This window comes from Neophocaena asiaeorientalis, unplaced genomic scaffold (assembly GCF_003031525.2).
Source record: "Neophocaena asiaeorientalis asiaeorientalis breed wild unplaced genomic scaffold, Neophocaena_asiaeorientalis_V1.1 scaffold204, whole genome shotgun sequence".
Lineage (NCBI taxonomy): Eukaryota > Metazoa > Chordata > Mammalia > Artiodactyla > Phocoenidae > Neophocaena > Neophocaena asiaeorientalis.
The window spans coordinates 4,634,214-4,658,165 of NW_020173922.1; the positions used below are offsets into that span (position 1 = coordinate 4,634,214).

General features: G+C 38.5%; 1 protein-coding gene across 2 annotated transcripts in view; it reads left to right on the forward strand.

Annotated features, from left to right (window-relative positions):
• The window catches only part of UBE2D2 (ubiquitin conjugating enzyme E2 D2), a 59,902-nt gene that overhangs the window by 25,913 nt on the left and 10,037 nt on the right, over positions 1–23,952 (forward strand). For both annotated transcript variants that reach the window (XM_024752257.1, XM_024752258.1), the window contains exons 2-5: positions 16,884–16,947; positions 23,115–23,146; positions 23,226–23,303; positions 23,388–23,493. In XM_024752257.1, the coding sequence (XP_024608025.1) occupies positions 16,884–16,947; positions 23,115–23,146; positions 23,226–23,303; positions 23,388–23,493 (280 nt within the window). The remainder of the gene's footprint in view (positions 1–16,883; positions 16,948–23,114; positions 23,147–23,225; positions 23,304–23,387; positions 23,494–23,952) is intronic.

The window sequence follows — 23,952 nt, forward strand, 5'->3', positions numbered from 1 at the left end:
GCCCTGCAACTAGGTTCATCAGTACCATTTTTTTTAAAATTCCATATGTATGCATTAGCATACAGTATTTGTTTTTCTCTTTCTGGCTTACTTCACTGTGTATGACAGACTCTAGGTCCATTCACCTCACTACAAATAACTCAATTTCATTTCTCTTTATGGCGAGTAATATTCCTTTGTATATATGTGCCACATCTTCTTTATCCATTCATCTGTTGATGGACACTTAGGTTGCTTCCATGTCCTGGCTATTGTAAATAGAGCTGCAGTGAACATTGTGGTACATGACTCTTTTTGAATTATGGTTTTCTCAGGGTGTATACCCAGCAGTGGGATTGCTGGGTCATATGCTAGTTCTATTTTTAGTTTTTTAAGGAACCTCCATACTGTTTCCCATAGTGGTTGTATCAATTTATATTCCCACCAACAGTGTAGGAGGGTTCCCATTTCACCACACCCTTTCCAGCATTTATTGTTTCTAGCTTTTTTGATAATGGCCATTCTGACCAGCATCAGGTGATACCTCATTGTAGTTTTGTTTTGCATTTCTCTAACAATTAGTGATGTTGAGCATCTTTTCATGTGCCTCTTGGCCATCTGTATGTCTTCTATGGTGAAATGTCTATTTAGGTCTAATGCCCATTTTTTAACTGGGTTGTTTGTTTTTTTGATACTGAGTTCCATGAGCTGTTTGTATATTTTGGAGATTAATCCTTTGTCTGTTGTTTCATTTGCAAATATTTTCTCCCATTCTGAGGGTTGTCTTTTTGTCTTATTTATGGTTTCCTTTGCTGTGCAAAAGCTTTTAAGTTTAATTAAGTCCCATTTGTTTATTTTTGTTTTTATTGCTGTTACTCCAGGAGGTGGGTCAAGAAAGATCTTGCTGTGGTTTATGTCAAAGAGTGTTTTTCCTATGTTTTCCTCTAAAGGTTTTATAGTTTCTGGTCTTACATTTAAGTGTTTACTCCATTTGGAGTTTATTTTTGTGTATGGTGTTAGGTAGTGTTCTAATTTCATTCTTTTACATGTAGCTGTCTGGTTTTCCCAACCCCACTTATTGAAGAGGCTGTCATTTCTCCACTGTATGTTCTTGCCTCCTTTGTCGTAAATTAGGTGCCCACATGTGTGTGGGTTTATCTTTGGGCATTCTGTCCTGCACCATTGATCTATATTTCTGTTTTTGTACCAGTACCACACTGTAGCTGATGACTGTAGCTTTGTGGTATAGTTTGAAGTTGGGGAGCCTGATTCCTCCAACTCTGTTTTTCTTTCTCAGGATTGCTTTGGCTGTTCGGGGTCTTTTGTGTTTCCATACGAATTGTAAGATTTTGTTGTTCTAATTCTGTGAAGAATGCCATTGGAAGTTTGCTAGGGATTGCACTGAATCTGTAGATTGCTTTAGGTAATATAGTCATTTTCACAATACTGATTCTTCCAATCCAAGAACGTGGTATATTTCTCCATCTGTTATGTCATCTTTCATTTTTTTCATCAGTGTTTTATAGTTTTCTGAGTACAAGTCTTTTTTTTTTTTTTTTTTTTTTTTTTTTTTAATTTCAGTACGCGGGCCTCTCACTGTTGTGGCCTCTCTCATTGCGGAGCACAGGCTCTGGACACACAGGCTCAGTGGCCATGGCTCATGGGCTTAGCCGCTCCGCAGTGCATGGGATCCTCCCGGACCAGGGCACGAACCTGCGTCCCCTGCATCGGCAGGCGGACTCTCAAGCACTGCGCCACCAGGGAAGCACAAGTCTTTTGACTCTTGAGGCAGGTTTATTCCTAGGTATTTTATTCTTTTTGTTGCAGTGGTAAATGGGAGTGTTTCCTTAATTTCTCTTTCTGATTTTTTGTTGTTGGTGTATAGGAATGCCAGAGATTTCTGTGCATTAATTTTGTATCCTGCAACCTTACCAAATTCATTGATTAGTTCTAGTAGTTTTCTGGTGGCCTCTTTAGGATTTTCTGTGTATAGTATCATGTCATCAGCAAATAGTGACAGTTTTACTTCTTCTTTTCCAATTTGTATCCCTTTTATTTCTTTTTCTTCTCTGATTGCTGTGGCTAGAACTTCCAAAACTGTGTTGAATAGGAGTGGCGAGAGTGGACATCCTTGTCTTGTTTCTGATCCTAGTGGAAATGCTTTCAGTTTTTCGCCATTGAGTATGATGCTTGCTGTGGGTTTGTCATATATGGCCTTTATTATGTTAAGGTAGGTTCCCACTATGCCCATTTTCTGGAGAGTTTTTATCATAAATGGGTTTTGAATTTTGTCAAAAGCTTTTTCTGCATCTGTTGAGATGATCATATGGTTTTTATTCCTTAATTTGTTAATGTGGGGTATCACATTGATTGATTTGCATATATTGAAGAATCCTTGCATCCCTGGGATAAATCCCGCTTGATCATGGTGTGTGATCCTTTTAATGTGCTGTTGGATTCTGTTGGCTAGTATTTTGTTGAGGATTTTTGCATCTATATTCATCAGTGATATTGGTCTATAATTTTCTTTTTCTGTACTGTCTTTGTCTGGTTTTGGTATCAGTGTGATGGTGGCTTCATAGAATGAATTTGGGAGTGTTTCTCCCTCTGCAGTTTTTTGGAAGGGTTTGAGAAGAATAGGTGTTAAGCTCTTCTCTAAATGTTTGATAGAATTCGCCTGGGAAGCCATCTGGTCCTGGACTTTTGTTTGTTGGAAGATTTTTAATTACGGTTTCAATTTCATTACTTGTGATAGGTCTGTTTATATTTTCTAATTCTTCCTGGTTCAGTCTTGGAAAATTGTACCTTTCCAGGAATTTGTCCATTTCTTCATGGTTGTCCATTTTATTGGCATATAGTTGTTTGTAGTAGTCTCTTATAATCCTTTGTATTTCTGCAGTGTCAGTTGTGATTTCTCCTTTTTCATTTTTAATTTTATTGATTTGCGTCCTCTCCCTTTTTTTCTTGATGAGTCTGGCTAAGGGTTTATCAATTTTGTTTATCTTCTCAAAGAACCAGCTTTTAGTTTTATTGATCTTTGCTATTGTTTTCTTCGTTTCTATTTCATTTATTTCTGCTCTTATCTTGATTTCTTCTACTGACTTTGGGTTTTCTTTGTTCTTCTTTCTCTAGTTGTTTTAAGTGTAGGGTTAGATTGTTTATTTGAGATTTTTCTTGTTTCTTGAGGTGAGATTGAATTGCTATAAACTTCTCTCTTAAACTGCTTTTGCTGTGTCCCATAGATTTTGGGTCATCATGTTTTCATTGTCATTTGTTTTTATGTATTTTTTTTCTTTGATTTCTTCAGTAATCTCTTGGTTATTTTTTAGCACACTGTTTAGCCTCCATGTATTTGTGTTTTTTACAGTTTTTTTCCTGTAATTGATTTACAATCTCGTAGCGTTGTGGTCAGAAAAGATGCTTGATACGATTTCAATTTTCTTAAAGTTTCTGCGGCTTGATTTGTGACCCAAAATGTGATCTATCTTGGGGAATGTTGTATGTGCACTTGAGAAGAAAGTGTATTCTGCCACTTTGGGGTGCAATGTTCTATAAATATCTATTAGATCTATGTGGTTTATTGTGTCATTTAAAGCTTGTGTTTCCTTATTTATTTTCTGTTTGGATGATCTGTCCATTGGTGTAAGTGGGGTGTTAAAGTCCCCTACTGTTATTGTGTTACTGTCAATTTCTCCTTTCATGGTTGTTAGCATTTGCCTCATGTATTGCGGTGCTCCTATGTTGGGTGCATAAACATTTATAATTGTTATATCTTCTTGCATTGATCCTTTGATCATTATGTAGTGTCCCTCCCTATCTCTTGTAGCAGTCTTTATTTTAAAGTCTGTTTTATCTGATATGAGTATTGCTACTCCAGCTTTCTTTTGATTTCCATTTGCATGGAATATCTTTTTCCATCCCTTCACTTTCAGTCTGTATGTGTCCCTAGGTCTGAAGTGGGTCTCTGTAGACAGCATATATATGGGTCTTGTTTTTGTATCCTTTCAGCCAGTCTGTGTCTTTTGGTTGGGGCATTTAATCCATTTACATTCAAGGTGATTATTGATATGTATGTTCCTATTACCATTTTCTAATTGTTTTGGGTTTGTTTTTGTGGGTCTTTTTCTTCTCTTGTGTTTCCCACTTAGAGAAGTTTCTTTAGCATTTGTTGTAAAGCTGGTTTGGTGGTGCTGAATTCTCTTAGCTTTTGTTTGTCTGAAAAGCTTTTGACTTCTCCATCAAATCTGCATGAGATCCTTGCTGGGTAGAGTAATCTTGGTTGTAGATTTTTCTCTTTCATCACTTTAAGTATATCCTGCCACTCCCTTCTGGCCTGCAGAGTTTCCACTGAAAAATCAGCTGATAACCTTATGGGGATTCCTTTGTATGTTATTTTTTTGTTTTTCCCTTGCTGCTTTTAATATTTTTTCTTTGAATTTAATTTTTTGAGTTTGATTAATATGTGTCTTGGTGTGGTGTTCCTGTATGGGACTCGCAGTGCTTCCTGGACTTGGGTGACTCTTTCCTTTCCCACGTTAGGGAAGTTTTCCGATATAATCTCTTCAAATATTTTCTCAGACCCTTTCTTTTTCTCTTCTTCTGGGACCCCCTATAACTCGAATGTTGGTGTGTTTAGTGTTGTCCCAGAGGTCTCTGAGATTGTCTTCAATTCTTCTCATTCTTTTTTTTTAATTTTGCTCCTCGGAAGTTATTTCCACCATTTTGTCCTCCAGCTCACTTATTCGTTCTTCTGCCTCGGTTATTCTGTTATTGATTCCTTCTAGTGTACTTTTTATTTGTTACTGTGTTGTTCATCTCTGTTTGTTTGTTCTTTAGTTCTTCTAGATCTTTGTTAAACATTTCTTGTATTTTCTCAATCTGTGCTTCCATTCTATTTCTGAGATTCTGGATCATCTTTACTGTCATTACTCTGAATTCTTTTTCAGGTAGATTTCCTATTCATTTATTTGGTCTTGTAGGTTTTTGCCTTGCTCCTTCATCTGTGACATACTTTTTTTGCCGTCTCTCTTTTTTTTTTTTTTTAATGAGTGGAATTGTGTTCCTGTTTTACTGGTTGTTTGACCTGAGGCTTCCAGCACTGGAGTTTGTAGGTTATTGGGTAGGGCTGGGTCTTGGTGCTGAGATGAGGAACTCTGTGAGACCTCACTCCAGTGAATATTCCCTGAGGTCTGAGGTTCTCTGTTAGTCCAGTGGTTCGGACTTGAGCTCCCACCGCAGGAGCTTCCCCCCGAACCCAGGCTTGCGAATCAAGATCCCACAAGCCAGGTGGGGTGGCAAAAAAAAAGAGAGAGAGAGAGAGAGGCTTCCCTAGTGGTGCAGTGGTTAAGAATCTGCCTGCCAATGCAGGGGACATGGGTTTGAGCCCTGATCCGGGAAGATCCCACATGCCGTGGAGCAACAAAGCCCGTGCCCCACATCTACTGAGCCTGCTCTCTAGAGCCCATGAGCCACAACTGCTGAAGCCCGTGGGCCTAGAGCGCTTGCTCTGCAACAAGGGAAGCCACGACAATGAGAAGCCCGTGCACCACAATGAAGAGCAGCCCCCGCTCCCGTAGCTAGAGAAAGCTGCATGCAGCAACAAAGACCCAATGTAGCCAAAAATAACTTTAAAAAAGAGAGAGAAAAATAACAAAGTAAAAAATAAAATTAGACTGGGAAGCTAACAGATATGTTAGAAAGAATGTGAAAATAAAAATATAGATGAATCAACAACCAGAAGGTACATCAGTACCACAATAGTAAGAAAGAGGAGGAAGAAAAGGGAAAAATGGCAGCCGTGGGGGGATGGCCTTAGCTGTGGAGAGTGGGGCCTAAGCAAGGGCGAGGTTTGGGCGGTGGGCAGGGCCAATGTTCAGGACCCACAGGGCTGGAGAAGGTGCTGGGGGCTGTGGGGGATGGGGCTTAGGCTCAAGGAACAGAAGGGGCCCAGGCCTGCCCCCCAGCCTGGTCTCAGAGGGCAGGGGACCTCACCTGGGCACTAGCAGGCTTCCTGGGCTCAAGAGGACAGGGCAAACGCCCTCCTCTCCTCTTCTGCTCCTCCAGTCTGGGGTCTGAGAGGGCCCCTCCCACCTGCCTCCCCTGATCTCCCCAGCCTCCCTTCTATGCCCCCAAGGACCCATGTGGCCTGGAGGGCAGGGGATCGGCCTGGGAGCTCAGCAGGCTCCCCTGGCCCAAGTGGGTGGGGCAGTTGCCCTCCGTTCCTCTCCCGCTCCTCCTGGATGGCCCCTCCAGCCTGTCACTCCTGATCTCCCCGGAACCCGCGCGGCCTAGGTGGGGCTTTAGATAGGGAAGGAAGCAGCTTGGGAGCTCAGCAGCCTCCCCTGCCTGAGTGGGCCAGGTGATCGCCCTCTGCTCCTCTCCTGCTCTTCCCAGAGAGTCCCTCCCTCCTGCCTCTCCTGATCTCCCTGGCCTCAGGGGCGCTGATCTTGTCTGACCTCCACTTCTCCTCCCCGCTGGGTCCCCCTAGTCCTACCGGTTCACTTCAGGGTTCCTGCCATCTCCTTGGGGGTCAGAGTCCCCCACCAGCGGCCAGTAGATGCCCTAGTTGTGGGGAGACGCTAACTCCACATCTTCCCACACTGCCATCTTGACTCCTCCCTTGACAATTTTTAACTTCAGGTTCATAATTGGGTTAATCATATCCATTGTCAGAATTTCATATTGGTTTCTGCTTTGTGAAACTTTAAATGTGCCAAAACAAATACGAATCCCTTATAACTCAGCTGTAATTTATAGAAATATCAGGGAATTTGCTGGCGGTACAGTGGTTAGGATGCAGTGCTTTCACTGCCGGGCTGGGGTTCAATCCCTGGTTGGGGAACTAAGATCCTGCAAGTGGGCCTGGCCAAAAGAAAGAAAGAAATACCATATAAGTCTGAACTCACAGCTTCTTTGCTATAGTTGAGTTTTCCCACTTACAGAATAGTGATAGCCCTTATTATACTCTGACTTCCTGACTCCTGCCTCCTTTCCTCCCCTCCTCCCCTACCCCTGCCCCTTTATTCAAGCCCTGGTTGCATAATTAAAGTCAATAATGAGTCTAAAGAAAGAATTTTCTTTAAAGTTTTGTAATTCTTTTAATTCCTTGTTTTACCTTAGGGTAATCAGGATCTCCTTTGTTACATAGAATTTTAGATCTTGTTGACTTTATATGTATACGTACAATAAGGTTACCTTGCTTAGCTTTCCTTTCTAGGTTGTGATATGAGTGGTATAAGCTTTCAGTATTTGAACATTTTGTAGTACAACAGTTAGGATTACATAAATGACAAATATTGCTAATATCTTTATGTAGCATATCATTTCCCTTTTAAAAGATATGTCCTTTGTGAGAAAAGTGCTTTTCCCCCTTTTTATCTAGAAAAAATGTTTTAAGCCAGAGACACATCAGCTATCTATTTGATCACTACGAAGCTATGGACATTGTCACACAAATAGCACTTGTAAGGATTTCCTGGAACTTGACAAAAGTAACTTAAAAAAACAACAGAAAAAACCTGTCTCCAGAAATTAATAGAATCATGTAATCGCCTTAGAAAGGGCATTTATGTTGTATTAACCATATCTGAAAAGCTACTCATAATGAGCTTTTTCTTGCTATAAGCATTCTCTTAAAACATTTTGAACAGAACATTATGAATGTATTTAATACCACTGAACTATATGCTTTAAAATGGGTAAGATGGTAAATTTTATGTTTGTGTATTTTACCACACAAAAAAAAAACCACACTGAAGTAATTTATAGTCCAGATGTGAGAGACAAGGTGTAGATAACTTTAGGAAAGTATTAGCCATGTTGTGTAGATTTCTCTGTGTCATGCTTAAAATTCTTTTATTCTACAACAATAATATTTCTTTGGGATAAAAAGTGTTTGTGATTCCTTCAGACTTATGTTGGACTTTCCCATGGGCATTAGGCATTTTGTGAGAATAAAATCTTGGGCAGGGAACGGGGCATTGGAAGAATGGGCCAAGGAAGGAAGCAAAGCCTGCTTCTGTGTCCAAACAATAGTGTTTTCTTTATGCAGGACTTCTTTAGAACCTTGAATATTCTTACAAGTATGTGGATTATAACATTTCCCAAACTTATTTGACCCCTAAATCTATAACCAAACCATGCTATTTTAGTTTAACTTCCTTGTTTTATAGATGTGAAAGTTCTGATCTGGAGAAGTTGAATGACTTGCTTAAAGTTACCTAAGAGCAGAATAATGAGAAAACGTCAAAGGAGATATATATATATATATACAAGTTTTGTTGTTGTTTTGTTTAATATTAATTTATTTATTTGGCTGCACTGGATCTTAGTTGCAGCACGTAGGATCTTTAGTTGTGGCATGTGAACTCTTTTTTTTTTTTTTAAATTTATTTATTCATTTATTTATTTTTGGCTGTGTTGGGTCTTCGTTTCTGTGCGAGGGCTTTCTCTAGTTGTGGCAAGCGGGGGCCACTCTTCATCGCGGTGCGCGGGCCTCTCACTGTCGCGGCCTCTCTTGTTGCGGAGCACAGGCTCCAGACGCGCAGAGCTCAGTATTTGTAGCTCACGGGCCCAGCTGCTCCGTGGCATGTGGCAGACTCTCAACCACTGCGCCACCAGGGAAGCCCCATGTGAACTCTTATGTGGCACGTGGGATCTATTTCCCTGGCCGGGAATAGAACCCAGGCCCCCCATCCCCCACCCCTGCATTGGGAGTGTGGAGTCTTAGCCACTGGACCACCAGTGAAGTCCCATCAAAGGATATGAAGACTTGGAAAAACTGAATTCTGCCTGTTGCCCCTGCTGATATCAGCAAGAACACAAACAGGTTGTAGAATAACCATTATAATCCTTATGGAAACTTATTTTCATTAACATAATTACACATGAAATGGTTAGTTTCCAATATGTATAGAAGGGTTGTCAAATGGCGGTGAATGAAGATTCAGATGGAAGATAGTGTCTATCACGTTCATTTCTGTGCTCTTGGATGTTGGCAGATGAATTGGCCTCCTGGTTAAGCATGTTCTAGGGATAATTTTCCCTTCTCTAGGCAATGATCAGGTTTGCAAGTTCCAGTGTGTTGAAGAGTACACTTATTTTTGCCTGTGTGTATGGATTGAGGAAATAATTTTTAAAAACCCATACATAATAAAAGGCATCGGTGCATGGTTAAAAAGGGGGAGGGGTACTTGTTATTTAAGTCAAAGAAGTGTTTAGCTTGAAAAACTCATGTGAATACAAGAATGTGTGTATAAATATTTACCAAAACATTGTAATAGTGAAAAATAGGAAACAAATGTCCATCACCTAAAGAAAGGAAACATTATTGGTTTAGACACCCACTAGCAAAATAAACAGCAGTAAAAAGGAATAAACTATAAACTAGATCCTCATGGAAAAATACCTTACTATGTTGAGGGAAAAGCAAAGTATAGAAGAATACATGCCATGTAACACTTTTAAAATAAAAGTTTAAAAATGTGATAAAGCTACGTTGTTTATGGACACATAGAAAAGTATAAAAGTATGCAAGAGAATGATAAACACTAAATTCAGCGTAATCATTACTTTGGAGAGGAAAACAAAGGGGACTTCTTAAAGATCCAGAGTTGATACAACAATGTTTAGATTGGGCAAAGCTGGGTCATAGGTTTGTGCTGGGTATCTTCTATACTTTTAGTTGACTTGAATTTTTTAAAAAGAGTACAGACTTTAACCTCAAATAAGATTACCACTTCTGCTTATACTGAGTTCAGGGAAAGATTGGTATTGATACATGTTTCCATCAGTTTGTCTGTCTTTAAAATAGAAGGCAACATTATTAAGAGGGAAATAGAAAATATTAGAGTACCAGATTCTATAATTTGATATTTTCAGAAGTTAATAATTTTCTTTCAAACTCATCTAGGATAACTGAGTTACTAATATTTCCTAAGTTTTAAACATTTGTAATTTTAAATACTCTAGCAGTTAATTTTTAAATACTAGCTTCAAGTATTATGCTGGACACATAAGTTAACATTTCTGTTGCAGCCCTGGTAAGATAGGAGTGCAGCAGGGACAATGCAGTACTATGGTGATGACAGACTGCTTCCCTTCAGTGTGTCTTGAAAACGTGGAACATACCTTATCTTTCTAAGTCTTACCCCTTTCTTTTTTTTTTTTTAATTAATTAATTAATTTTTAAATTTTTGGCTGTGTTGGGTCTTCGTTGCTGTGCGCCGGCTTTCTCTAGTTGCAGTGTGTGGGGGCTGCTCTTCATTGAGGTGCGCGGGCTTCTCTTGTTGCAGAGCACAGGCTCTAGGTGCGCAGGCTTCAGTAGTTGTGGCACGTGTCTCACCCCTTTCTTGATTTCTTCATTTTGTGCTATCATGTTGCCCTTCACCTTCCCTTCACTTTCAGTTTTGCTGGTAGTGAGTTTTCTAGCATTGTCTTCTGTCTCTGATGCTTAATTTGTCAAACATAAAGGCAGTCAGGATTTAGTGTACATCATAATTTTCTGGGGGACTTGTTAAAATGCACATTGTTAGGCTACACTGCAGAGTTTCTGATTCAGTAGGTCTGGTTGGAGCCTGAGAATTTGCATTTCTAATAAGTTTTCTTGTGATAATGGTGCTGCTGTGCCAGGACCTCATTTTTGAGAACTACTACTTATCTAGCTGTTCTTTCTTTGCAGTTCATTCATCTTAAAAGGAGGTTCAGCTTGATTTCCTGGGCAACATAGTTTCTCAGGCATTCTAACTTGTACATTTCTAGTATTTTTCAGATTCAGACTAAAAAGACATGATATGGTAGAACATGTATAGTAGAACACCATGTCCTTACTCTAATTACTAATTACATGTTTTACTCGGGTTGGATACTTTGTATCTTTTTTTTTTTTTTTTTTTTTTGGTTCGTGGCCCTCTCACTGTTGTGGCCTCTCCCGTCGCGGAGCACAGGCTCTGGACGCGCAGGCTCAGCGGCCATGGCTCACGGGCCCAGCCGCTCCGCGGCATGTGGGATCTTCCCGGACCGGGGCACGAATCTGTGCCCCCTGAATCGGCAGCCAGACTCTCAACCACTGCGCCACCAGGGAAGCCCTGTATCTTTTTTAAAAAATAAAATTGGGGATTGGTCTAGATGATCTCTTCTGGTGTTGAATCATAATTTGTGCTTAAATCTTCTCATATCCTGATTAACACCACCAAAGATCCTTGATTTGTACAACAAAATTTAGAACTATTAAAAATTGACTTTGGGGCTTCCCAAAGTCAAAAAAAAAGTAAAAAAAAATTGACTTTGAAACCAATTTTCTGTGAAAGTAACTATAACCTCTCATTTTCCCATCTTGTTTCTCTCACCATATGCCATAGGGTAAAAACCAAAATGGTGAAACAAATCTGTATTCCATGCAATCTGTATTTTGCTTCATAATTGTTAGGACTGGGGAAAGAGGTTTTTTAAAAATAGCTAATAGTAGCATTAATTTTTACCAACTAATGACCTATTTGAGTATTTAAGGATACAGTGAAAGGAAACTCTACATATCCCTTGCAGGACCCCCTCCCCACAGAGCTAGGAAGTTTCCTTTCTTTCTTTCTTCCCCCTCAACCCGCACCCTGCATTCCCTGCAGTGGAAGCGTGGAGTCTTAACCACTGGGGCACCAGGGAAGTCCCAGGAAGTTTCCTTTCTTTTTGCTACAGTGCTATGATACAGAAATATCTGAGGCTCAGAGACTTTAGCGTTCTGTTTTTTTTAATAGTGGTCCCTTTTAAAGAAGGGGTAATCCTTTGGAAAGTAGGTATTCTTAAGGAGTCATATAAGGCATTATAATCATTCCTGTGTATCTCTTCATTGGATTTCATATTCCTGAGCCAAAAAAGGTAGTATTAGGAAATGTATTTAAAAGTTTGGCTAGAGAATGGACTTGAGGATACGGGGAGGGGGAAGGGTAAGCTGGGACAAAGTGAGACAGTGGCATGGACATATATACACTACCAAACGTAAAATAGATAGCTAGTGGGAAGCAGCCCCATAGCACACAGAGATCAGCTGGTGCTTTGTGACCACCTAGAGGGGTGGGAAAGGGAGGGTGGGAGGGAGGGAGATGCAAGAGGGAAGAGATATGGGGATATATGTATATGTATAGCTGATTCACTTTGTTATAAAGCAGAAACTAACACACCATTCTAAAGCAATTATACTCCAATAAAGATGTTTTTTAAAAAGTTAAAAAAATAATAAATAAAATATAAAAGTTTGGGAACTTCCCTAGTGGTCCAGTGGTTAAGACTCCACACTTCCACAGCAGGGCGCATGGTTTTGTTTGATCCCTGGTCAGGGAACTAAGATCCCGCAAGCCGTGGTGCATGGCCGAAAAAAAAAAAGTTTGTAGTGAATTAAACCTTACTTGAAAATAATTAAATTAATTTGTGTAAGGTTTTGGGGCTGTTTGAACTAAGATAAATACTTGGGAAAGTTGCAGAGAATCAAAATTGTTTATAACCCTTAATCTTTAAAAGTAACAATTCTGCTGTATACGTATAAACAAGGGGAGTGTATACCGTCAAAGAAAAAAATTTTAATTGAGAACTATTTAGTAATATCCAGTTTATTCCCAAAACAGGACCTTTATTTTAATTTTTTTTAGATTTCAAAGGAAGATTATAAAATCTTTTTAGAAATTGAGGATCCTGTCAAAGTTCCCTCCTCCCTCTTTTTTCTAAATTTAATTATATATACTTTATTTCTCTATTGCTCTTTCTATAGAAAAGTTTTTCAATAAACAGGAAAATTCCTTGGTTTTGGGTTTTGTCTTAGCCCTACTCTCAATCCCAGTAATGCGTAATTTGCTATATGATATACAAGAAATCTGAATACTATTTCTTTTGGAATAAGAAGTTAAGGAAATTAATGTATAGGTATAAAGGCATATGATAAAGCCAACTGTTAAAAAATAGCCTGATGTGTTAGGGTATTTTTTTCTGCCCAAGTGATCTGTCTAGATCAGTGCCGTTATTTAATTTCAAGATTCATCTTTGTTTTGTTTTTGGCCACGCCACTCGGCTTGCAGGATCTCAGTTCCTTGGGCCATGGCAGTGAAAGCCTGGAATCCTAATCACTAGGCCACCAGGGAACTCCCTTCAGTTTTCATCTTAATGCAGGCACATCAAATTTTGTAGCTTCTGTGTCTATTCAGTCTAACTGGCTTTTCACTATTTTGAAATGAGATGGTCACAGCTTTTAATAGCTATTTTATTTTAATCGAAATTTATAGTCAGAACTGGTAAGTTATTTTTTTTAAATATAGATTTATTTAATTTTTTGGCTGCATTGGTTCTTGCGTTGCTGTGCGCGGGCTTTCTCTGGTTGCGGCGAGCGGGGGCTACTCTTTGTTGCGGTGTGAGGGCTTCTCATTGCGGTGCCTTCTCTTGTGGCGGAGCACAGACTCCAGGCGCGCAGTCTTCAGTAGTTGTGGCACACAGGCTTAGTTGCTCCGCAGCATGTGGGATCTTCTCGGACCAGGGCTCGAACCCGTGTCCCCTGCATTGGAAGGTGGATTCTTAACCACTGCGCCACCAGGGAAGCCCCTCGTAATTTATTTTTCAAATAGGCAATAAATACACTTGTTAAAAGGTATAAAAAGAATACATATAGTTCCTATTCTCACCTCCAAAACAGACTTTCCTTCTGAAGGCAAATACTGTGAACTAGTTTCTTATGTATTCTTCAGAGATATTTTATGCATATACAAAGATGAATGGATATATGCTTTTTTAGCAAACAACTTTGATATATATTATATGCAATAAAATTCAACAATTTTAAGTATACAATTTGAGTTTTAATAAATATATACACAGTTTTGTGGTCCCTATGAAAATCATGATATAGAATATTTCCATAACCCCCCAAATTTTCCTCATGTCCCTTTGCAGTTCAATCCCCTCCAGCTCTCTCTGGCCCCTGAAACTATTGGTCTGCTTTCTGTCACTATAAATTTACCTTTTTTAGAATGCATATCAGTGGAATCATACAGAATATAGTCTTTTTATGTCTGACTGATTTCACTTAACATTATGCCTTTGAGATTCATCCATATGAGTGCCTTGAACCAAGGAAGTGTTGAATGAGTATGTTAATTGTGTATTAGCTTAAGTTTGGGTTAAGGTTTTTTGAATTAATTATATCATACTGGCTCATGAAGTGGACTGATGGATTTTTTTTAATGGCTCAAATTTTTTTCCTTTCAGTTTTATTGACATACTATTTACGTTTAAGATGTTCAGCATAGGGGGCTTCCCTGGTGGCGCAGTGGTTGAGAGTCCGCCTGCCGATGCAGGGGACACGGGTTCGTGCCCCGGTCCGGGAAGATCCCACATGCCGCAGAGCGGCTGGGCCCATGAGCCATGACTGCTGAGCCTGCGCGTCCGGAGCAAAAAAAAAGATGTTCAGCATAATGATTTGACTTATGTATATCATGAAATGATTACCATGGTAAGTTTAGTGAATATCCATCATCTCACAGATACAAAATAAAAGGTAAAGAAAAAATTTTTTTTCCTTGTAATGAGAACTCCTACGATTTATTCTCTTAACAACTTTCATGTATAACATACAGCAGTGTTGGGACTTCCCTGGTGGTCCAGTGGTAAAGAATCTGTCTTCCAGTGCAGGGGATGCTGGTTCGATCCCTGGTTGGGGAACTAAGATCCCACATGCCGAGGGACAACTAAGCCTGTGTGCCACAACTATTGAGCCCACGTGTTCTGGAACCCACGTGCCACAACTAGAGAGAAGCCCACGCTCCACAACGAAGAGCCCGAGCGCTGCAACTAAGACCCGATGCAGCCAAAAATATAAATAAAATAAATAAAATATTTTTTAAAATACAGCAGTGTTAATTTATCATGATGTACATTTACATACCTAGTACTTATTTATCTTATAACTGGAAATTTGTACCTTTTGACTAATTCACCACCTCCCCTCACCTCTGATAAACAAATCTGATCTCTTTTTCTATGAGTTTGTTTGTTTTTGAAGTATAGTTGACCCACAACACTATGTTAGTTTCTGGTGCACAATATAGTGATTTGATATTTCTGTACATTACAAAGTGATCACCATCTGATGAATCTTATATTCACTTAGATAAATGTTAGTCAGAAGTAGATTAACTTTTTGTTTCAAATCAAGCAAGCATTCTTAGTTATAGTGACCTTTATTACAAACATTTGGGAATAGGAACTGTACAGTAGGTTGTTTTTTGTTTGTTTTCCTCCTTGAGATGGGCAAGGAATCTCTGTTGTAGAGGAATACAAAATCACCAAATTGAGATATGAAAGAAAGTAAATATTGTTAAATCTTTATCTCAACCCCAGCCCTTTAAAAAACAAAACAGAACTTTATTTCTATACTTTATGCTTTGTCCTCCGAGCTTACAGATAGGATAAAACAGGATAATTGATGTAACCAAATGGCTGGTTGAATAAGTTAACTCAGAAGAAGGGACTTACAGAAATATCTATGTGTTGCAAGTTTAAAAGTTTACTTATGTAACTCATTAATAAGATTTGAGATAGTTTTTATTGTACTTTTAATAGATTTTACTGTTTTTACTGTTCTGGTTTTAACATATAATTAAAACTAGTCCTCCCTCAGAGCTTGTTTTTAATCTCAAATACCAAGTCAAGGGGAAAGGGAATATAGTGTGATTTCCTGCTTTGTGGTTTTTCAGGCATCCCCACCCAGTAACAAATCTCAACTTTGTGGGTTCTTACGTTAAAGTAGCTAAGAAGCTGGCATCTGGTTGTGGAGCATTACTACAAGTAGTTCCATCTCTGATTACAAATCTTTATGATGGGTTATGTTCAGCCAGCTTTGTAATGTATCCTTTTTGTTTGTTTGTTTGTTTGTTTGTTTTTTGTAGTATGCGGGCCTCTCACTGTTGTGGCCTCTCCCATTGCGGAGCACAGGCTCCGGACACGCGGGCTCAGCGGCCATGGCTCACGGGCCTAGCCGCTGCGCGGCATGTGGGATCTTCCTGGACCGGGGCATGAACCCGTGTCCGCTGCATCAGCAGGCGGACTCTCAACCACTGCGCCACCAGGGAAGCCCTGTAATATACCCTTTTTTAAGTTTTTTCTACTACATTTGAAACCTTGGTAGTGGATATGAGCTGAAAAAATACCAGTATCTTGTCAGATGGTTCCGTGTAATTTGGAACATTTATGACTTAAAGATGACTTAAAGAGTTTGTCTCAAGTATAACCTAATGGTTTTGAGGTACAAAACCAAGCCTATGGGGACTTCCTCTGGTGGCGCAGTGGGTAAGACTCTGCCTGCCAGTGCAGGGGATATGGGTTCCATCCCTGGTCCGGGAAGATCCCACATGCCGTGGAGCAACTAAGCCCGTGTGCCACAAGTACTGAGCCTGCGCTCCAGAGACTGCGTGCCACAACTATTGCAGCCTGCATGCCTAGAGCCCGTGCTCCGCCGCAGGAGAAGCCACCACAGAAAGCCCACGCACAGCAACGAAGACCCACTGCAGCCAAAAAAATAAAATTAAATCTTTTTTTAAAAAAAGCCGTTGATCTTTTTTGAAAACGAATAAGTTTTTACTTAAAAACAGTTTTTGTGGTTCTTTAGTACGATACATGTTTACCTTCCTTATATTTAATACCTACTAAACTCCGAACAAAGCAAAAATGATTATTTGTATAAACATATATTTGCATTCAAGAATCCCAAATAATGAAATCCCAAAGATTTCATTAATCTACCCTTCTCTGACTTTGAAGGAGTGCTCCTAAAAGAGCTTTACTGGTGGGACAGAGAATGTTGGTAACAGTGACAATTTTATTAATGGATAAAAGTTATATTTATGTTGAATACATTTCTTTTTTCTCTCCGTAAGGAATTGAACGACCTGGCGCGGGACCCCCCAGCACAGTGTTCAGCAGGTCCCGTTGGAGATGATAGTAAGTATGTGAAAGGAATGATAGAGTGAAACATAAAACAGCATAAAAATCTGCCTCTGGGGAACTCTGGGACTGATAAATATACATCTCTTAAGGTTATTTTGTGTGAAGAGATAATTATGCAGTAGAGAAGAGGCAGTATTTACCTTTACTTGCCCATGAAAGGTGCAGTTTTATGTGTATCCCATCATCTTTACTGTTTATTACATTTTGAACCTCTTCTGCCAGACATTGTCTGTGTAGTTGTCCTGGCTCCTTCTTATCTGTCCTTTGTCCCTTTTGGGTATTTACTTGAGTCAAAATATTCGAGCTTTTACTTACAGCAAGCTACTGTTCTTTCAGTAAGATAATACTAAAGATGATGGGGGGGTATGTGTGTGTATATGTATATGTGTATGTATGTATGTGGGTCTGTGTCTGTCTTTCTATTGACTCATACTCGTGAAGACAGCTACAATTTATTTTTAATGTCCAGTTTATCTCCTTAATCCTGTTTGAAATAATCTATTGTACTTATCGTACATGTTGGATAATAATTTTGTTTTTGTTCCACTTTGTCTCAACACAGCTTTTTCCCCTTATACCGCCTTTTATCCTTTTTAAAATGGAGGATATTTGAAGAGGCTGTGCCTTGTAACACAAAACTAATTCACACAAAAAATGCAACATTTAGCAAATAGGGGAAAAATGGAATATACTTGGAAACATTTGTGTAAGAGAAGTATATAGATTAAGACAAAAAATAAATGAGGTTATATTAGTTTGTGTGTAAATTAATTTTTTCCTTGTTTTTCTTAGATTGCTGTTTTGGTCTCCTAAATCCTTAAGAACCAAAGCAAAGCCCTTGTACAAGGACTGCTTTATAGATAAAACAGATGTTATAAATTATAAGACTAAGTACTTGTGATGAAAAATCCCATTTATGTTATGTTTAGACCTGTCCAGTATGAGTAACTATAGTATTTGATACCAAACAGGACAGGACAAGTACTTAAACACACATTATCTCATTTACGCCTCACAATTCTTTTAGGTCATTGGGATAGAAATTGTAAACTATTTTAGAGAAGAATCTGGTGAGAGGCTTGTGGAGGTTCCAGAAGTGGACTCATTCTCAGGTTTTCTGATTCTACTTTTGTCATTTCACGGTTACCATATAATCCATCTGCATCAGTGTGGTCATTCAATTGAAAGAGTGTTTTTATTTCAGGTAAATTCCTCAAAGTTGAGAGTGGATGATTTTTAATTAAAAGCACTTGAAGTCTGGGGATTAGATTTCATTTTTGAAGTTCTGTAGTGTGCTAAAGTAATTTGCCTTTGCTTCTACCATAGTTAGTACTATTACATTCCTTTGTCAGATTGAAAAAATGGTTACCCTGGAGAGTTAAACTCCCCCAAAGCATAAGCAATAAGAGAAAAAGATAAATTAGACTTCATCAAAATTTAAAACTTAGGTGCAACAAATGATACTATTAAGAAAGTGAAAAGACACACAGAATGGGAGAAAAATTTTGTAGGTCATATATATCTAATAAGCCAATTTATCCAAAATATTTTTTAAAAGTCTATATCTCAGCAATATAAAGATAGATAACCCAATTTTAAAATAAACAGAGGATCTGAATAGCTGTTTCTCCAAATAAGATATACAAATGGCCAATAAACACATGGAAAGATGTTCAGCATCATTAATCATCAGGGAAATGCATGTCAGAACCATAATGAGATGTCACTTTACACCCACTAGGATGGCTAGAATCAAAAAGTCAAATAATAACAAATGTTGATGAGGATGTGGAGAAATTTGAACCTTCATACATTGCTGGTAGAATGCAAAATGGTATAGCCAGCTTGGAAGACAGCCTGTTAGTTCCTCAAAAAGTTAAACATAGAGTTACGATATAACCCAGTGAGTTCATTCCTAGGTATGTGTCCAAGAGAAATGAAACATATATCTGTACAAAAACTCATACATGATTGTTCATAGAAGCTTTATAATAGCCAAAAAGTGAAAACAACCCAAATGCCCACCAGCTGATGAAGGGGTAAATAAAATGTGGTGTATCCATACAATGGAATATTATTTGACGATTAACAAGAATGAAATGATACATACTACAACATGGATGAGCATTAAAAACATTATGCTGAAAAGACCTATACTCTGAAAACTATAAGTTGCTGGTGAAAGAAATTGAAGACGACGTAGACAGATATTGTTAAAATGACCATACTGCCCAAGGCAATCTACAGATTCAGTGCTATCCCTATCAAATTACCAATGGCATTTTTCATAGAACTAGAACAAAAATTTTTTAAATTTGTATGGAAACACAGAAGACCTCGAATAGCCAAAACAATCTTGAGAAAGAAGACTGGAGCTAGAGGAATCATGCTTCCTGACTTCATAATGTACTACAAAGCTACAGTAATCAAAGGGGTATGGTGCGGAAAACAAGAATATAGATCAGTGGAACAGGAAAGCAGAAAACAAGCATATAGATCAGTGGAACAGGAAAACAAAAAACGAGCATGTATATCAGTAGAACAGGATAGAAAGCCCAGAAGTAAACCTATGCACTTAAGGTCAATTAATCTACAACAAAAGAATCAAGAATATTCAATGGAGAAAAAGTCTCTTCAGTAAGTGGTTCTGGGAAAACTGGACAGCTACATGTAAGAGAATGAAATCAGAACATTTTCTCACACCATATACAAAAATAAACTCAAAATAAACACCTAAGTGTAAGACCAGATACTCTAAAACTCCTAGAGGAAAACACAAGGAGAGTACTTTTTGACATAAATTGCAGCAGTATTTTTTTGGCTCCGTCTCCTAGAGTAATGGAAATAAAAACAAAAATAAACAAACAGTAGAACATAATTAAACTTAAAAGCTTTTGCACAGCAAAGGAAACTGTAAACAAAAAAAAGACAACCTGTGGAATAGGAGAAAATATTTGCAAACAATGCAACCAACAAGGAATTAATTTCCAAAATATACAAACAGCTCATACAGCTTAATAAAAGCTTTTTGATAAAGAACAAACAACCCAATCAAATAATGGGCAGAAGACCTTAAATAGACATTTCTCCAAAGAAGACATACAGGTGGCCAATAGATACATGAAAAAATGCTCAATATTTCTAGTTATTAGAGAAAAGCAGATCAGAACTACAATGAAGTATCACCTCACACTAGTCAGAATGGCCATTGTCAAAAAATCTACAAACAGTAAACGCTGGAGGTGTAGAGAAAAGGGAACCCTCCTACACTGTTGGTGGGAATGTAATTGGTGCAGCCACTATGGAGAACAGTATGGAGGTTCCTTAAAAAACTAAAAGTAGAGTTACCATATGATCCAGCAATCCCACTCCTGGGCATTTATCTGGAGAGAACTACTTGGAAAAGATAATATGCACCCCAGTGTTCATAGCACTGTTTACAATAGCCAAGACATGGAAACAAATGTGCTCCAGAGGGAGACGTAACACTGATTCCAGTAGGTATTCTTATATTTAACCAGTGTGGCAGAATACTCAATTAAGATTTAAATGGTAGGTCTTGAAATGCTTTTGTTAATTAAATTAATGTGTTTTTTTGTTGTTGTGTTTTGTTTTTTTGCGGTACGCGGGCCTCCCACTGCCGTGGCCCCTCCCACTGCGGAGCACAGGCTGCGGAGCACAGGCTCCGGACGCGCAGGCCCAGCAGCCATGGCTCACGGGCCCAGCCGGGCTCAGCCGCTCCGCGGCTCGTGGGATCTTCCCGGACCAGGGTGGGAACCCGTGTACCCCGCATCGGCAGGCGGACTCCCATCCACTGCGCCACCAGGGAAGCCCCAAATTAATGTGTTTTTATTTTGTTCTTCTCTGCCTTTTGTTGATATTGTAGATTCTAGATCATTTTAACAAGAGACATAAATATTGTTGATCTCAGTTGCTACATTAGCAATTTCCTTATTCCTCTCCCCTCTCACTCTTAAAGACAGCCTGGTGTATGTGCTTTTGCTCATTTTTCTGGTGACAGTATTTGACCCTTTATTTATAAAGACGAAAACAAATAAGTTAATAAAGGTTAGCATTTGAGTGTTAATGGGTTTTTATTTAGAACTAATGGTTTATATAAGTTTAGTTCTATTGGGGAATATTAAACAAACATGATTTACTAACTAAATGGATATGAATTACATATGAAATAGCCTGTTGATGTTGCTTATAAGAGTTTTCAGTAATATAAGATTCTTGCTTAAATATACTAGAATATTTTCAATTTTCCAGAGTGCCAGATATGAAAGAGATTGCATTATTACTTGAAAATATTGATCTTTTCACATCTTCTAGGAAGGGTATCCTTTATGTAATTGTAAATGTTCTAGTTGCCAGCTTGTCTTGTCAGAATTTCTGCTCCAAGCTTTTTGGGTTTCTATGTTGTCTAATTTTTAGTCGATTTTAATCATAAAGCATAAAATGGTCTTTGTTTTCTGTAGAGGAAGAATAGGAAATCACCAAAAATAAATATTTTACCTTCAGCCAAGAATTTGTTCAGGTTTAAATTTTTCCAATAACTTCTTAAGTCTGGCAGTAGCAAGAGAAAGATTGATCTTGAAAAGACTCAGAAGAAAAAGTTAGGACTTTGATAGTTTTAAAATTTTTTAACTAAATTTTTTAGCATGTCTCGATATTTGTATATTTTATCATCTAAGTGCGTTAGTTCTCTCTTTTTATTCCTTATCTGATTCTTACAACCTTTAACAAGAGTGCAGGTATAAATATATCTTCCCATTTACAGCCACAAATTTTAAAAATATAGAAGGATTAAATGGAAGAATAAGATTGCTTTAAAACAATTCCCTTGACCTGTAGCTTGGTCATTTTTAATAGTGTTTTCAGCTTTGTCATTGGGATTGTTTACTCCAATTATCAGTGTGTTTTGTTTACTCAAATTGTAAGTATATTTATGATTAAAAACAGAATGAGACTTGTTTCTTTAAATAGGACCTTAGGGCTCTTTTAATAGGACCTTTGTTAAAGATACTGGGACTAATCTTAGTGACTCAAAGTGACTTTCTCCTTAGCTGCTTAATCCATAAAAAATTGGTTGGCAGAAGTTATGAGGAATTTTTCTCAGTACTAATGATGGGTAACGTAAAAAGGAGAGCCTCAGCAGTACCTATCCTTTATTTTTAATTCCTAATAAACAGGCTGCTCTTTGTAGATTCAGGCCCCAGTGAGGGGCAGGCCAACTATAGGGTCAGTTCTCATGCCAGGTGGTCAGAAGGAATTTAAGGATTTGGCCTGATATCCCAGTGGATTTTCGTGCGGTTTTTTAGTCTTCACATTTCCTCTTTGTGTCGAGGGTTAGGTGGTTTGGTTTGCTCATCTATAATCCCAGTGATAGCTTCCCTTAGTTCGCTCAAATCCTAGTGTGAATGTTAAATGCTAAGTAGCTTGCTTAGAAGTGAAAACTGGCTTTTTGATCTTTGTGTTGTCCTTAGTGGCATTACCTTGGAAATGGAACAAGCACCATTTTTTGCAGTTTGAAGAGAAAATTTCCTTATTAAACAAGTATATAATTTATTGGGATTATCCCGAGTTTGTAATCAAGCTTGGGGCTTTCAGCTGATGTTTTCTTTATTTACTGAGGTACCAGCAATTCTAAACACCTACAGGTGAGAACTCTTGGAAATTTTTTTCTCACTGGAAAAAAGCCAGCATTTCCTAATTTGAGTATTGTCTACTTTAAGTTTACTGTTCTGCTCTATGCCAGTATTATAAAAGGAGTATATTATATATATTTGTGTTGGGGAAATGATATAACACATGAAAGAATTGAATCTTGTGGTTCTTTTTTACCCTTTGAGGTAAGGAAATGCCTGTTTAAAAGTGAAATTTTGGACCTTGTCAAGAATTTTGTCTCCCTGACATGAATTTTCAAGATGTTTTAGCCCAGATACTTCTTTGTTGAGCACCTTATCAGTGTTCTATACCATGCTAGTCATTTTTGTTTTCTCTGTTCAGACTCCAACTTAATTTAGATTCCTCATCCTGCTTAGGACTCATCATATTGCTAATAAATGAACTGAGATTACATGGGGAATGATATGTTATTATGGTGTAGGCATACTGTGGATATTGCTTCATGGTGATTTTTTGTTGTTCTTTTTCAGTGTTCCATTGGCAAGCTACAATAATGGGGCCAGTAAGTATTCAGATTAATTTCAGAATAAATAGTTTATGTAATTCACTCATTTTAATCCAACTTTTCTTGTTATCAACAGAATGACAGTCCCTATCAGGGTGGAGTATTTTTCTTGACAATTCATTTCCCAACAGATTACCCCTTCAAACCACCTAAGGTAATTGGGATATGACAATTGTTTTGTATCTACTTTTGACAATACTATTGAAACAGTTTACAAAAAATTTTCCTTTTTTGATAGGTTGCATTTACAACAAGAATTTATCATCCAAATATTAACAGTAATGGCAGCATTTGTCTTGATATTCTACGGTCACAGTGGTCTCCAGCACTAACTATTTCAAAAGGTAATAGAATGAGTATTTGATATCAATATAAAAATCCTACTGTGTTTTTTGTCTTTTTAAGATTACTTATTCTTGGAAAGATTGCTCGGATTCCTTTTTTAAGAGGAGGTAGCAATCCCCCTTATTCTTTTTTTTCTTTTTAAGTAATTTATTTATTTATTTATGGCTGTGTTGCGTCTTTGTTTCTGTGCAAGGGCTTTCTCTAGTTGTGGCGAGCGGGGGCCACTCTTTATCGCAGTGCGTGGGCCTCTTCATTATCACGGCCTCTCTTGTTGTGGAGCGCAGGCTTCAGACGTGCGGGCTCAGTAGTTGTGGCTCACGGGCCCAGTTGCTCCGCGGCATGTGGGATCTTCCCAGACCAGGGCGTGAACCCGCATCCCCTGCATTGGCAGGCAGACTCCCAACCACTGCGCCACCAGGGAAGGCCCCCCCCCCCCCCCCCCCCCCCCCCCCCCAAAC